A 14159-nucleotide genomic window follows, 5' to 3' on the forward strand; every position below is an offset into this window, starting at 1 on the left:
AAGGTCATAGTGTCATTTCTGACTTTAAGTGTATTTGTTGGTGTTTGTTTATTTCCATTCAAAGACTTGTAATCCTTTTTTTCATATGGAGCAAGATGCCTGATAACATTATGCTTCAAAGTGAAATGAAATGGCACATAAATGAGGAAGTGCAATATTAAAATGGCATGCAGATTTGGTTCTAATAATACTGTTATGTATTTTTGCTCTCTTCCCCATGATTTAGCTCTTAACGTTCTGCATAGCCACTTGGATGCAAAATGTAGATCCTGAAAGGAATTGCACAAAGTACCAAGATTCTGTTAGCAACTCTACCCCATTGATAGTAATAAAAAAGCAGGTTTTTGATGTTTTAAGGAAATGAAAACTGTTACAAAGCAGTGCAGAGCTTTGAGTACCATGCATAGATGAGAACTGTCAGAACAGGATTAAGTATACAGAATCTTTGATGGAACTGAAATTATACAGAGACTTAATAGGAAGAAGAAAGTTTAAAAAAAAAAAAAAAAAAAGCTGAAAACTCCTCTTATAAAATATAGCTTTCAGTGACTTTTGCTGCTTTGTGGAAAGCTGATCCTTCAATTACAGGTAGTTCTTCAAATTGGTGTTGGGGGGGGAATGCCTGACTTTTGAAGGAAGTGAATTGCTCTGGCAGTCATTAAATTTTTCCAGGACACTATAGAGTTATGACTGACTGCATCCTATAACCCCCTTCCAAAACCACATAAACAAAAGTTTTTTGACCTTTTAAAATTTTGCTGAATTGTATATACAGCTTGTTTAATGAAGTGCTTGTAGGGTAATGCCTCTCTAGAATTTGTTAGTCCTCCATTCCAACAGACTCTCTTCCTTTGCAGAAACAGAAGTTTCCTGCTCAGAGAGCCTTGTATATGTTGTTGACAAATATTGATCAGACTGTATTTACTGCAGTTTGTTTAAATTACTCTTGAGTAGAAATTACTTCATGTGAGTTATTCTTGCACAACTTCCTTTGAATTGCTAATTTCTGTAGTTCACTTTAGTAACATTTTAATATGAAATATGTGTGTACCACAATACGAATTGGCTCCATATTTGTAGGCAGCAGTAGTCCACTGTTAGAAATAGTCTGCAAGGAAGCTTTGGCTATTTGTGTTGTATTTTCTTGTCAAGAAAAGCAACGCAATTTAATCTTTTGAGGCACCATCAAATAAGCTTTTAACCATATCTAACAGGATGGTAAACATTCAGAGAAGGGCATTTTAACACCCATCATTCACTGGGAGCAATGCAAGTATAGGAGAAAGAAGTGATGCTTATGAAAAGCACTAATTGAGCTAATAAAACTTTTTAATATCTTCTACTGACAAGATGAACATTGAAAAGCTAGTGCTTCTTTGAAATGAATAAAACACAGTAAGTCAGTAAATGTTTTTTATTCTCAAGCAATTTCTGAGCTTGGCTCCAATAAAAAAGTAATACCCTACTAAGCAACTTCACTGCAGATATTGTTTATGTTGTTAAGTACTTGTGTAACAGATAACCAGATGCAAGTAAATGTCCTGCATGTGAGGGTTGTGTTAGTCACCCCAGGCGATGCAGAAATGAGCCAGCTCCCCTTCTGTATTAATCCTCACCTGCTGGTAATGAAAGCAATTGGAGTAGTCAATAAAATAAAGAGGGTGCAATTTCTCCTGCTTCTTTTAATGCCTCTTTTACTTTGAAGAAGTAGATCAAAGCACAAGAAGGCAGAAAAGAAGGGATGATAAGGAGAGCAGCATCCAAGGGAGGTAATCTTAGGGGAAATTAATCCATGCATGAATTTATCCAGAATTATCTTGAAGTCTGAAGAGATTTCCAGATTCTTCAAGATGCTCTTCTCTCTGATGCAGTGTTTTTTCCAGCCTTGACCATGAGAAATACAGGAAGAAGAAACTTCTTAGCATTGAGTGAATGTACTTTGGTTTAATACTCCTTCTGGCCAGAAGAAGGGAGGGAACCAGGAGTTGTGTGTTTCACACAACATTCCTTTGTTTTGAGGATATTTTTAGTATGTGTAGGGATATTTTCAGACAGTGTCGGTATTTTTAAAGAACTTGTATGTCATAACTATTCTAGTTGGTTTAAGTTTTAATGCTCTGTATTTCTTCATAACTCCCACACATGATGTTTTTCATGAAAACTGAAATGAAAAGATTTTCAGGGAGTATCTATTCATTACACAAATCTAGTAGGACACAGTTATCAACGTAGGAATAAATTGATGTGTATTAACAGCAATGAATGTTTGTCCCTCCATTTTTTTTTCTGTTTCAGGCAAGAGTTTATGACAGAATCTGCTCTGTGTCACCACTGTCATTACCCTTGTTTCTGAGGTTGCTAGTTGCAACCTGAGTGCAGGAGAGCTGTGATATCGAATAGTGAGCATATGATTAAAACTTGTGTGGAAGATATGCATGTTTTTGTGTTACCATCACATGGACTTTTTCTAAAATTACTTTTAACTTCAGTGTGTAACTCATGCCAGTGTCAACTGGGACAGATTTGAAATTGTGCAGTTTCTCTGGGGTAATTTTTCTTTTTATCTGTTAACTGAAATGCTCCTAATGAAATTAAATACTGGACACCAGGATGCTGAATAAGCTAAATATCTTGCTTAAATCCCATTTGGATACTGTCCTGATTACTTTAGAAGCAGTATTTAGTATGCTGGATATTAGCATTGCTCAATGAAGAGGTTAATGCCATAAAAACGATGTGTCCTAAGATGGTTGTATCTTTTTAGCAACCACCCACTCCATTTCACTCCATTTCAGTTTCTGTGCTGTCTTAGTGGGAATCTGATCCTGTAGCCCTTATGTTCTGTCCTCACATCTCCGACTGCTTTTAATTTCTCTAAATTAGCAGAAGTCTTATGGGAGTGAAAGACCAAATGCTAAGAATATTTTAATGTCACTCCTTTTTTGAGATGTACTTCACATTTACTGCTATACCACATTCCAGTCTATTCAAAGTAAATGGACCTTAGATACTTCCACGATTGATAACTTCTTGCAATGTGAAGTGAGGAAGAACTGCATAATACCTTAAGGCCATTAGAATAAAGTCACTAGATAGACATATGAGAAGAAATATTTGGAATAGTTCTGGCAGGTAACAATTGAACCTCTCCAAAAAGAAATGCTGAAGATATTTTATGTTCCTTGATTCTATTCCTGCAATCTGGCCTTCCCATCCCTCAGCCACTTGCCCAGCCTAGGATCTTGGATTGCCCAAGTCACACTCTGCGCATAATCCAGTTCTCTTCATAGTTTCCTACTGATGCTATACTGATGCCTGATGCTATCTGCTATGTGAGCTATTGAGGTGCTGCCTTTTAATCCTGCTCTGACAGGAGCCTACAGAATACTCACTTACTGCATTTCCTCATGATAAACCTGTAATTTTAACTTCTGATGCTCTTGTCAAATTTGCCAATGCATGATCTCTCCTCCCACTTCTTTAATGATTTTTGTCCCTGCAATCACTTGCCTCTTCTCTCCTTTAGTACAGTCTGTTGTTCAGAGCTAAGCTGGTTAGCTAGATGAATGAAGCATCAAATAAGTAAGAATCTCCAAGAGCAGTCATCAAAGTAAAGATTTCTGTATTAACTAAACAAGCATCTATTTTGTTACACAATACTTTGTCAGTGTCTCCTGAATAAAACTTACCCCTTAGCCTAGCAAGTTGTTGAACAGAGTATTTTTAAATGAGAAACAACCTCAAGATAATTTAGCTAAGATCTTGAAAACTTTGGTTATTAATAATTTATGATACCGATACTAGCAAGTTGCTCAAAGGACCTTCAAAAGCTGGTTTATTTATTATTACTCTGTCTCTTTACCTTTCCAGCTACTCCTTGCAATTCAGGATTCACTTCTCAAAGCAGTAAGGGCTATTGATGTTTCAGAAGTGACTTCAACTGTTGGAGTTTTTCTTCCTTGCTGCCTTCCTACGTGTTTTTCCAGTGCTTGACAGTATGCTTTTTGTCTGGAAGGTAATTTATAGTGAGTGATGATGACCATGTGATAGGGATAGACTCTCAGATTTTTTTTTTTTTTAAGCATTAGTCCTGTAAGAGGTTTAATGTAGCAGCTTATTGCTTTCTCTAGAAAATGGAACATTAGGAACTATCTTTGTTGCTTTGTTGATTCTATTATTCTATGATTCTACCAGTGTAGATTAGCAGATGAGCAGTTTTGACTTTGTAACATTTCAACAAGTGTCAATGGCTTATGGGCTGGTTCAGCCCAGTGCTGTGAATAATGGGCCAGGGAGACCCACAGATCCATGTCTTAGGAAGGCATAGGGGGGAAAAGGGAAAGGATAGGGAGATGGGCCTAGAAACAAAAAAGGCACAACAATCTGAGGAGGAAAACTAATTTACTGAATAAGATATTGGAATGAATGACAACACAATATAATACAATGTAACTGAAATTCAAGCTAATAAATCAAATAAAATGGATGAGAGAGTGTCCAAAAACTGAAGGCTTTACTCTAATGCTGAAGGCGATTGGGTTAGGGAGCATGCACTGCAGTGACAAGCAGAAAGGGATGTCTTGTGACTTGTGAACAGTTTTATCTTTCCCTCTGAATGGAAAATGGAAACAAGAAGTCCTGTGGGATATATAGTTCTTCTTTTCTTCTGAGACGGGTATATCTGGAACTATTGATGATCCATAGAGCTGAAGCATTAACTCTTTAACACCCAGTGCTTTACATGATGTTATGAGGAATATCAGTAACAAAAATCATGACACCAAGTTAGAGGAAATATGGTTTTATTTTTAGATTTGAAACATAATGATCAAATGAATTGCAGTAATTGCAGTGAATCACCACTAGAGTGGATTGTAGTCATTAAGACTAAAGATTACCAATCTGTAGGTTGTAGTAAGTTTGCAATTAGAGAATCATACCAGAAATAGATTTTGGGGGATTCCTAGGGGTCATGTAACCCACCCACTAGTTCAGAGCAGGGCTGACTTCAATGTTAGGTTAGGCTGCTCCAAGCCTTGTCCAGTCTGGAATATCTCCAAGGATGAATATACCCTGATAGAAGGAAAGTATCCAGATAAGGATGTCTGGAAATGGATGATTTCTGCAACAGTTGTTGTGTAGAGTCTAGTCATTCAGAGAAGTTCTCTGACTACCTGCAGCATGGGCAGGCCTAATGCCTTATGGAGGTTACCCTGTTAGTCCTTCTCTGAGCTTAGCCACAGAGCCCAAAGGGATATTGTGGAAGTGACTTTCTGCAACACAGGGGGAGCTCCCCAAAGTACCAAGGTGTTTGCCCTGCAGTGGGCATGAGCAGAAGCTTGGTGAAAAACCACTGTGGGAAATGGTATCCTTGGCATGCTGACAGTGGGGTTGTATGAATGTTTTGTGCCTTTGAAGCTGTATTTGTCATTCAATTTCAAGTTTTCCTCTTCCTTGAGTTTTCAGCCTTTTCTGGGTGCTCAAGAGCAAACTATAAAAGAAAGGGTATTTTTTAGAGCAGAGATTTTTGTGAAAACATGAACCTAGTGTGAATATCCTTATATTGAATGGAAATGTGCAATACCTTTGTTTCTTGTAGCTTTCAGAATCATGAGTGGTGAGGGCTATATGAAGTTGTAAATGAGCTGTGTCCTGAGCAGTGAGTATTTTGAGTTGGTCTTTAAATATTTTTAATACTGTAAAGTTTCAGAACAATCAAAGAAAATCATCATCTCTATTACTAGGTTGATTGGACAGATATCTGCTAGCAGTGAATTTTGTGTTTAATTGTTTGATAAATTCTGTGGGCTTTTTCTTTTTTTTTTCCTCCACTAAAACACAGTTCACATATCCTGAAATTCCTCTTTCTGCGCTTTTCATATGCTTTTAATTTTATGAAGGAATGGAACTTGGGGATGTGATTTCAGGTGTAATGCTAATGAGAAATGTCTAGTGTAATTTGTAAGAACATAAGTCGTTCTATCACACAACTGCATGCGAGCTTATCCAGTAGAAACTGCAATGAAGAGTGTATTGGATGACTGCCAGGATGAGCTGCATACACTTAATGATAACCAGATCTGGAAGTATGCAGTGATTGTTGTGCATAATTTATGATTTTAGTCTATTTGTTTTTCCCTTTTGAGAGAGATAGCAAGTGGGTTGATTTAATCTAACATACAAGCTTGTGCTTGAAAGTGTCATTAGAGTCCTTTATAATTTACCTATTCATGATACTATTGCTGAGGGCCAGGCCTGGTTAAGATGTGAGATATCTGTGCAAGTTTTACTATGCACCTGCCTCTGAACTGATGAATCCTCAGTGTCAGAAGGATGACCTTACACTTGTGTACTGACTTGCCAGTGTGATAGTCTAACTTATTTTATGCAGTTCGGGATGCTATTTAAGAGTGGAATTTAAAAATCAGAGGTTGGATTCATCCAGGTAGAGTCCAAGTTATAAGACATCAATCTTGCAAGCACACAGAGGATGATATGTCATGTGAATTTTCCTGCAGATAAACTGGATCTCCTTTAGTTAATCTAGCAACTTCGGCTGCTGCTCACACATCTCCGAGCAATATGTTTATTGCATGCTACTATACTGCAGGTGGCTAAACTGTGGGTGAGAGCATAACCGCAAAAAGGAGGCTGGATGTACTGAGGATTTCTTTTCTTCATGCTTGTGTGCTTTTGGACAAAATTTTCATACAATGCAGAATCTTGATGAGTGGGTAAACGTGTACTTTAAGCACATTCCTGTAGCGTTGATATACAGAATATTTAACTGAGAAGTTGTATTAATTGGCCTCACTATTTACAGTAAAAAAAAAAAAAAAAAAACCTACAAAAGAAGATAAATTGTAGAATGGCAAGACTGCCATATTCAAACGAGTGAAATTAATTCAGTAATATGTAAAGGGAATTTTTTGAATTGGTCTATAAAACCTTCAGGCATTGTGCAAACGTCTGAACTAATTTTGAACTATATATAAATTCTAACTGTACAGATGCACACAGTACACTGCATAGGGTAGGCCCATGTGACTTCTTTCCACTTGATTACTGCACCATAAGTAAATCTGTGCTCTGCTTATATCAGCTACTGATTCCATAATCTGCTGCATCAGTAGGTCAAGGTATCACCAGTTGCATTTGAATGGGAGGTTCCACCATCAAAGAGTTGTTAAAGGGGATAACATTCTGGGTGAATGAGATGAAGATACTTATTCCTAATTTGTATTACTTTTATTGAACCAATTATTCTAAAGATTAACAGGTTTGCAGACAGTTTGTATAATACTGCAGTTACTGAAAACGTATTAGAAACCATCTTAACTTCATAGTTGTGGTAACAATTTTCTAAGTAAAAGGCTTTTTTCTAAGATTATCTTAGGTTAGATTAAATAATCTTTCTAAGAACATTCAGATGTCAGTGTTTTATTTTTACATTGACAAAAGCATGATCTGGTGGTTTTTTTTTTTAATTTTTATTTTTTAAAATTATTTTTATTATTTTAAGTTGACATGGTAGTATAGTAGTAGAAGTGTTAATGCAGACTTTAGCTCTCAGGATGTGCAGGCTGGTGGTACGTAATGTGCCTCTGGCATCTCAAATGTTCTGTTCTAGCCTATGAAGAATTTGTGAGTAATAATACTTCTCCTTAATTTGAAGATAGCAAGCAGCTTTATGAAGACTAATTATCTTATTGATGTAAACGCTGACTAGGCAACTAATGTAATGTGGCTACTACTCATTATATCCAACTCAATCATTTCACTGTTGTGTTGTCTTCCTCCTCATTTGTTTCATCTCCATCTGTTCATTCTTTCATGTACTTGTACTGCACTGTATGAGGTGTCCAAGATTACTGGGGCAAAATCTTGCCTTCTGTGGAAACAGGGTCTAGCTCTACATTACACTGCAAGGCAAACACAGTATTAATGCTTATGCTATTACTAATCTTACTACTTTTTTTTTCCCTCCCCGTGTGATTCAGGAGAAGTATAATTCCTATTTTGGAACTAACTTAGTGATGTGCAGGTGAAAGTTAAGAGTAAAATTGATCACGTCTCACTGCAGCCCTTTAAAAGATGGGTGGTAGTCTAAGCTAGTCATCAAAGCTTGATTTATTGTTGTAAGTGGTATCATCAGGCATTGGTATTTCTCAGGATGGGATGAATGGCACTTTGAGAGGATGATTCATCCTACCCTAATGTAGTAGAGCTTAGTCACCTACTGGAGCTGTCTCTCTATGTGAACTCCATGCTAGGACCATATGAAAAGCTTACGTTCGATGCCTAATTTGTCTGAATCATATTGCGGGTGTTTTGGGAATTAGATTCCACTTGTGATTCTTCGCTGTGCTCCACTTGCTAGGAAATTATTTTTCTCTTTCATTGTGATGCTCCTAAGAACATAATTTTGGTAGTATCACAGAATTGTAGAATGGTGTTTAGTTGGAAGAGACCTTAAAGGTAATCTAGTTCCAGCCTCTCTGCTGTGGAAAGGATTGTCAGCCACTAGATCAGGCTGTCTAGAGTGGCATCCAACTTGGTAAATGCCCCAGCCATTAGGATTTTAATAACTATTGGATGAAGTTTCTGAAAAGCTTTTCCTACATCAAAGATACCCTTTGCTTCTTAAGTTAGTTTGTGGATAAGTTTTTATGCAAGTCTCTCTCCTTCTATTTGCCAAATTTGCCTCGATAAGCCAGGAGGTCTCTAAAAATTCAGTTTGTTCCTTCTCTTCATTGTTGTTTTATCATCAACATAGATGTAATATTCCCTTCTGAACAGGCTGGTTTATTGTAATGTGAAGATGTAATAGGGAAACTTCCATGGGGTTGCTAAATGGTATCATTCTGATAAAGCATGAAAGAGAAAAGTAAAAAAAAGTTGGATGATTTGATATCAAGTCTTCCCGTTAGGAAAGCTTTGTTGTGTATATCTTTACTGCCTTTTGCCATAGCAGTGATTTATAACTAGAAAATTCTTTTAAAAAGAAATGATGATAAACAACACATGAAGGATTAATGAATTTGTTTTTGAATTGGAAATATGTCCCAGTTATGGAGGTTGTGATTTCAAAGTATTGCAAATTATTGGAACTAAGGTTTCTTTTTGTCTGCACTGTTCTACATTGTGTCTCTTGAGATGATATTTCACTTAAAATTAAGTAGCAAATGAAAATAAGATGGATCTATGACAACTCTGAGGGGAAACTCCTGCTCTAAGATCAGAGGAACTATTCCCAAGAAAGTCAGTTTCAAAACCAGTCTGTCTGTCATCAAAGGTCAACAGACAATTTTACCAGTATCCTTCTGAAACTAAAATCATTGGTTCTGGGCTTTTTTCTGCCATTCCGCTGTCACTGCATATCACTGATATAAATCAGCAGGGAATGCTGTAATTACAGAATATATTTAGTTGTCTGTGTTAGTCACTGGAGGCTAATGTGTTCTTTCACTTCTATTTGTTTGATCTAATACATGCTTACGTATTTAACTGGGCAACCAATGAATATCGTGTTTGTTATAATAAAAAGTATAGCTCTGGTTTCACTTGATCAGCTAAATGCATATTTACAAAGGCAAGACAGTGATGTGCATGCCATGCTTTGCAGTATGTTTGCAACAATGGGAATTTGTGACTATTAAAATATTTGCTATTATTATCTTTCTGCCTTTCATAATACTTTCAGTGTTGTTTGGAGCTTGGACTTGCCTTGCCTATGCATTTTTAAGCATTTAAAAAATTCGTTTTGTAACAGATTGTATTCAACATAGTGCAGCAATCAACTTATATAGGAAGAAGTGTAGCAACCATCAATTACATGGATTTTTTTTTTTAATGTCTGCAAGTGAGACAGAAACTAAACCACACAATTTATCAGCTGCAGGAAACTAAGCTTTTCAGAGTGCTCTGAACCAATCCTTTGGCAATATGCAAACAAATCAATGTGCTATTAAAAATACCAAGGACAACAATGGGACAAGAAATCTTTCTTGGTCTAACACGTACTAGTAGTGCCGTTGGGATTGTTGTGGTGGTTGTGCAACACTTAAAGGGTTTTTTTTCTTTAATTTCTTTCGTTGTGATCAGAGTCTTGTATCAATGAAGATTTTAAATCATTTGGTAACTTTAAAACTCCTCTGTAATTTAAATCTTGTGCTTTCTGGTTTACAATTCTATCAGCAAATGACAAGTTCACTTGTAGTATTTGAAGCACGGGGCACTAGATTTAGCCAATAATACAAGTGAATACTGCATCTAGTAGATTTATCCCTTCCTGTTGCATACTATATGTTTAAATGTCTGGAAACCAGACCTTAGAGCCTCAATAGAATCACTGCTGTAAAGTTAAGAGAAGCATGGAGAAAGACTATTAAAGAAATTGAGAGGCATGACAAAAAGGAGAGTCTATGTTTCATCTAATGGCAGTCGATATCTACTTGCTGTCATTTGTGTAACAGCAGAAAAGGCAGAGAACTGAGGATATAGATATAGGTACAGCCAGAAGTGTTAGTAATTTAGCTTAGACTGAAAGGGTGTGGAGAAGATGGAGTCAGATTCTTGTCTTTGGGTTCCCAGTAACAGGAGCTGAGTCTGAGCCTGGGACAGAACGCAGGATGTTCTGGTTTAGTGAATGGAAATATTGTCAAGGGTTGGACACTGGCATAGTTTGTCCAGTGTGGTTCTGGAATCTCTGGCTTTTGACATATTTAACAGCTGATGGCGTGGCCCCAAGAAGCCTCTGCCTGGAGCTGTGCTGTCAAGGTGGTTGGGCTTTGTAACCTCTAGAGATCCTTTCCAAAATCCTTCAGGGATTTTGACAGCAGCTTCTTTGCAATGCTTAGAAAGCAGGACTTTTTCTGTCCTCTCATTCCCATGGCACTCCAGGTGTATTCGCAACACAGATTTAGGCTCCTAATAGCAAAACTCGGAAATATCTCATTAGCTGGATACTGGAACTTAGTCATGCAGCAGCATACTGTGCCATAGTCACAGCTGCACATGAGGAGCTCCCAGTGTTCCTGTGGGGCATTGCTTGGCTGCAGCTGAAGAGCTGAGCACACTGCAGTCCTGCTCCCAGATTTGGGCCTTATAATTTCACAATGTAGCTATCTGTGTGCGACCTACAGGGAGAAATTAAGATTTATGTGTGTTTGATAATGGATATTGGACTCTGAACTAAGGAAATGGGGAAAATGAAGTATGTGCTAGGCAAAATTCACCACAAGATGTCTCATGTCTCACTACGCATTATTCACAAAGGTACGCAACTATCCAGAGCAGACTGATGAATGCAATGCAAATGGCATGATTCAGATTATTCTGGGGGGTATGTTAAGAGTGTACAAAAATAGACTGGATGTGGAATCCAGACGGGAAAAGTATGTTCTTCAAGGGCCAATTAAAAATAAATACATGGGAACTGACAGCACTGAAGATGAACAAATCTCTCCAGAAAGGAGAAGAAAGCAAACAGTTAAACCCGAAGTGCAATGCAAGAGGAAGGATTGCACGTTACAAAAGCAGGGTTATCCAATGCAATTTGTTATTTCTAACAGCTGTGATTCAGTAGGCCAAGTGCAATCTTTGATGCTAAGGAGTCTCTTACAGGCTGCTGCTGGTGGTAGCATGGTGTAGTGTGGGGATGGGGGAGTCTGGAAGTAACTTCTTGCCTGTTGATGCTCAGCATGTGGACCAGAGCCTGCACATGGGTGATTCCGTGCAAGCACAGGGCGCTGTTGTTCATTCTTTGGATGTGCAGATAGGTATTTTTAAGTGGAATGCTTTGAGTCTGTGTGATTTCTTCTGACACTGAAGCAGACTCACGTTCTATTTGGAGGTGCTACTTGGGCTATGGCAGCTACCCGTTTGCTAAATGAAAGCTGTCAACGTGAGTTCCTTTAGAAGTTATCCGTATACAGGAGAGCATATATTGCCCGTTTGAAGCTTTTGACGCCGGAACACACAGCTACCGGGCGGGGCCGGGGCAGTCGCGATGCGTTCCAGGCGGGCCGCCCCGCAAGCGGACGGCTGAGGCGAGGGCAGCCCCTCTCCCGCGGCAGCCGAGGCTCTGGATTCGCCTCCTTTGCTCCCGGGAGGGCTGAGGTCCGGCGTCGCGGTGCTGCCGGCGCGGGGCGGGGTGAGGCGGAGCGAAGCCGCCCCTTCGCCGCCGCGCTCCGCCCGCCCGCCCGCTGCTCGAGCCGGCGCCTCGCTGGAGCCGGTACCGAAGCGGCGGGCCGGGCCACCGCCTGCCCTGCCCCACCCCGCCCCGCCGCGCTCCCCGCCCCGCCGGCGCCCGCGGTGGATGCCGCCGGGGAGCGGGGCCGCCGCGGCCGCCGGAGCCCCCGTACATGCGAGTGCCCTCTCCGCTCACCAGCATGCTTTACTTCCAGATGGTGATCATGGCAGGGACCGTGATGCTGGCTTACTATTTCGAATACACGGACACCTTCGCGGTCAACGTGCAAGGCTTCTTCTGCTACGAGGGCGCGTACCGCAAACCGTACCCGGGCCCGGAGGACAGCAGCGCCGTGCCCCCGGTGCTCCTCTACTCGCTGACCGCAGGCGTGCCCGTGCTGGTGGTAAGCGGGGGGACCGCCGCGGGGCTGCCCGGGGCAAGGCAGTAGGGAGCTGCTGTGCCTGCCCCGCGCCTCGGAAGTTTATTTTTAGCATCGCTTTATATAACCACCGGATCGCGTATTGGTGGTCCTATTTGGCTGGCTTTGGGTTTTTTTTTTTTTTTAATATTATTTGGGTTGTTTTGTTTCTCTTTGGAAATGTGTGTCAGGTGCAGGCAGGTGGCTACCTGCGGGGACATCTGGTTGTTGGCTACCACAACGAACACTTCACCTGGTACTAATTAAATACAAACCTTCTGACAGCGTATTTATTTATGATGAAAATGAACTGTGTTGTCAACGGGTTAGAATCGTTTTTGCTCAATTCAGTCGTCTCCATATGTCACAACTACTGATGTGCATACAAGCTGAATCTGTGTCTCTAATGCATTGTGACTTGTCAGTCAGGTTTAAATGGATGCATCAAAAAAGAAGTTTATTTCACTGTTTTTCTTCTGTTTGGGGAAAAAAGCTAGGAGGGAATTGTTGCATGCACTATTTGTGCTGTCAGAGAACGAGGGCATCGGCATCATTCAAAGATCCCTGACTGGGAAGGAATGAGATGGGAGTATGCAGCCATCAGGGCTGGATTAGATGCAGTGTCGCTGGGTGCACACACAGTTACATGGACACAAACTCCCTGTAAAGAGTTCATTTTAGTGGACTCTTTGTTGTCAGTAGAAAAAGCAACACACCTTTGCAGGAAGAGGAGGCCTCTTAAGGTAGTAGCTTTAATGGCTGTGTACCTTTTCAGGAAACTATAAAAATAAAATAAAATCTGGGAACAGAAAACTTCATGAAGCTGATGCTGCTGTAACTGCAGACAGCATTCTGTTGAGCACTGAGGTAGCATCCAACAAAATCACATGGTTGGGCTCAGCTTTACTGTTTAAGATATCAGAATGCAGTCATTTACAGTGGATTTCTTTTTTTCTTCTACAGAATGAACTTCTTCATTCTAGAGAATGAACATTCTTTAGCGAAATATGCTGTACAACTGTTTGTTTTGCTGTTCTTCTTTGTTTTAATATCAGTTAGTTGACCATTTTGTTTGTCTGCTTGTTTGGTCTTTTCAACCTTTAAATGCTGTTGAGATTTTGAAGGTTATTTTGTTGGTGTTGTTTTTCTGTTGTGTGTAATGTTTGGTTTGCTTTTAATTATTTCTTCAGTTTGGCTCTGGACACGATGAAGATTTTGTCATATGTTCACGAGGAGCTCACTCTTTCCTAATGTGTGTCAGCAAAATGGATTGGTTGTTTCCATTCATTTCCTGGGTGTTAGATGGTGACATCAGAGACATCACCATGGCATTTTGGTTTGCCAGTCTTGCAATTAGCCTCAGTAGACGCTTAGTAATGGAATGTAATGATATTTAACTATTCTTCCTCTTGCTATCTTAACTGTCTCAGGCAAATGAGATGCACTGGTGGGTTGGGGCATGAAAAGTCACATTGCAGGTTGCACTTTTTGATTTTAACTTTTATTTTACCAAGTGGAGACTTCAGCCTTTGAGAATGTCAATCTTAT

The 14159-nt window shown here is 39.6% G+C and overlaps 1 protein-coding gene across 21 annotated transcripts in view; it reads left to right on the forward strand.

Moving 5' to 3' along the window:
* Nucleotides 1-14159, forward strand: part of PLPPR5 (phospholipid phosphatase related 5) — a 202723-nt gene that overhangs the window by 109784 nt on the left and 78780 nt on the right. For 17 of the 21 annotated variants that reach the window (XM_090146304.1, XM_090146296.1, XM_090146298.1 and 14 more), the window contains one exon: nt 12408-12596. The exons of 3 other annotated variants lie outside the window; for them this stretch is intronic. In XM_090146304.1, coding sequence (XP_090002430.1) covers nt 12408-12596 — 189 coding nt within the window. Of the gene's footprint in view, nt 1-12297; nt 12597-14159 lie in introns of those variants that run through there. One more of the 21 variants, XM_090146307.1, reaches the window with a different exon arrangement.

The sequence above is a fragment of the Phasianus colchicus genome, chromosome 9 (assembly GCF_987193195.1).
Source record: "Phasianus colchicus chromosome 9, bPhaCol1.hap1.1, whole genome shotgun sequence".
NCBI lineage: Eukaryota > Metazoa > Chordata > Aves > Galliformes > Phasianidae > Phasianus > Phasianus colchicus.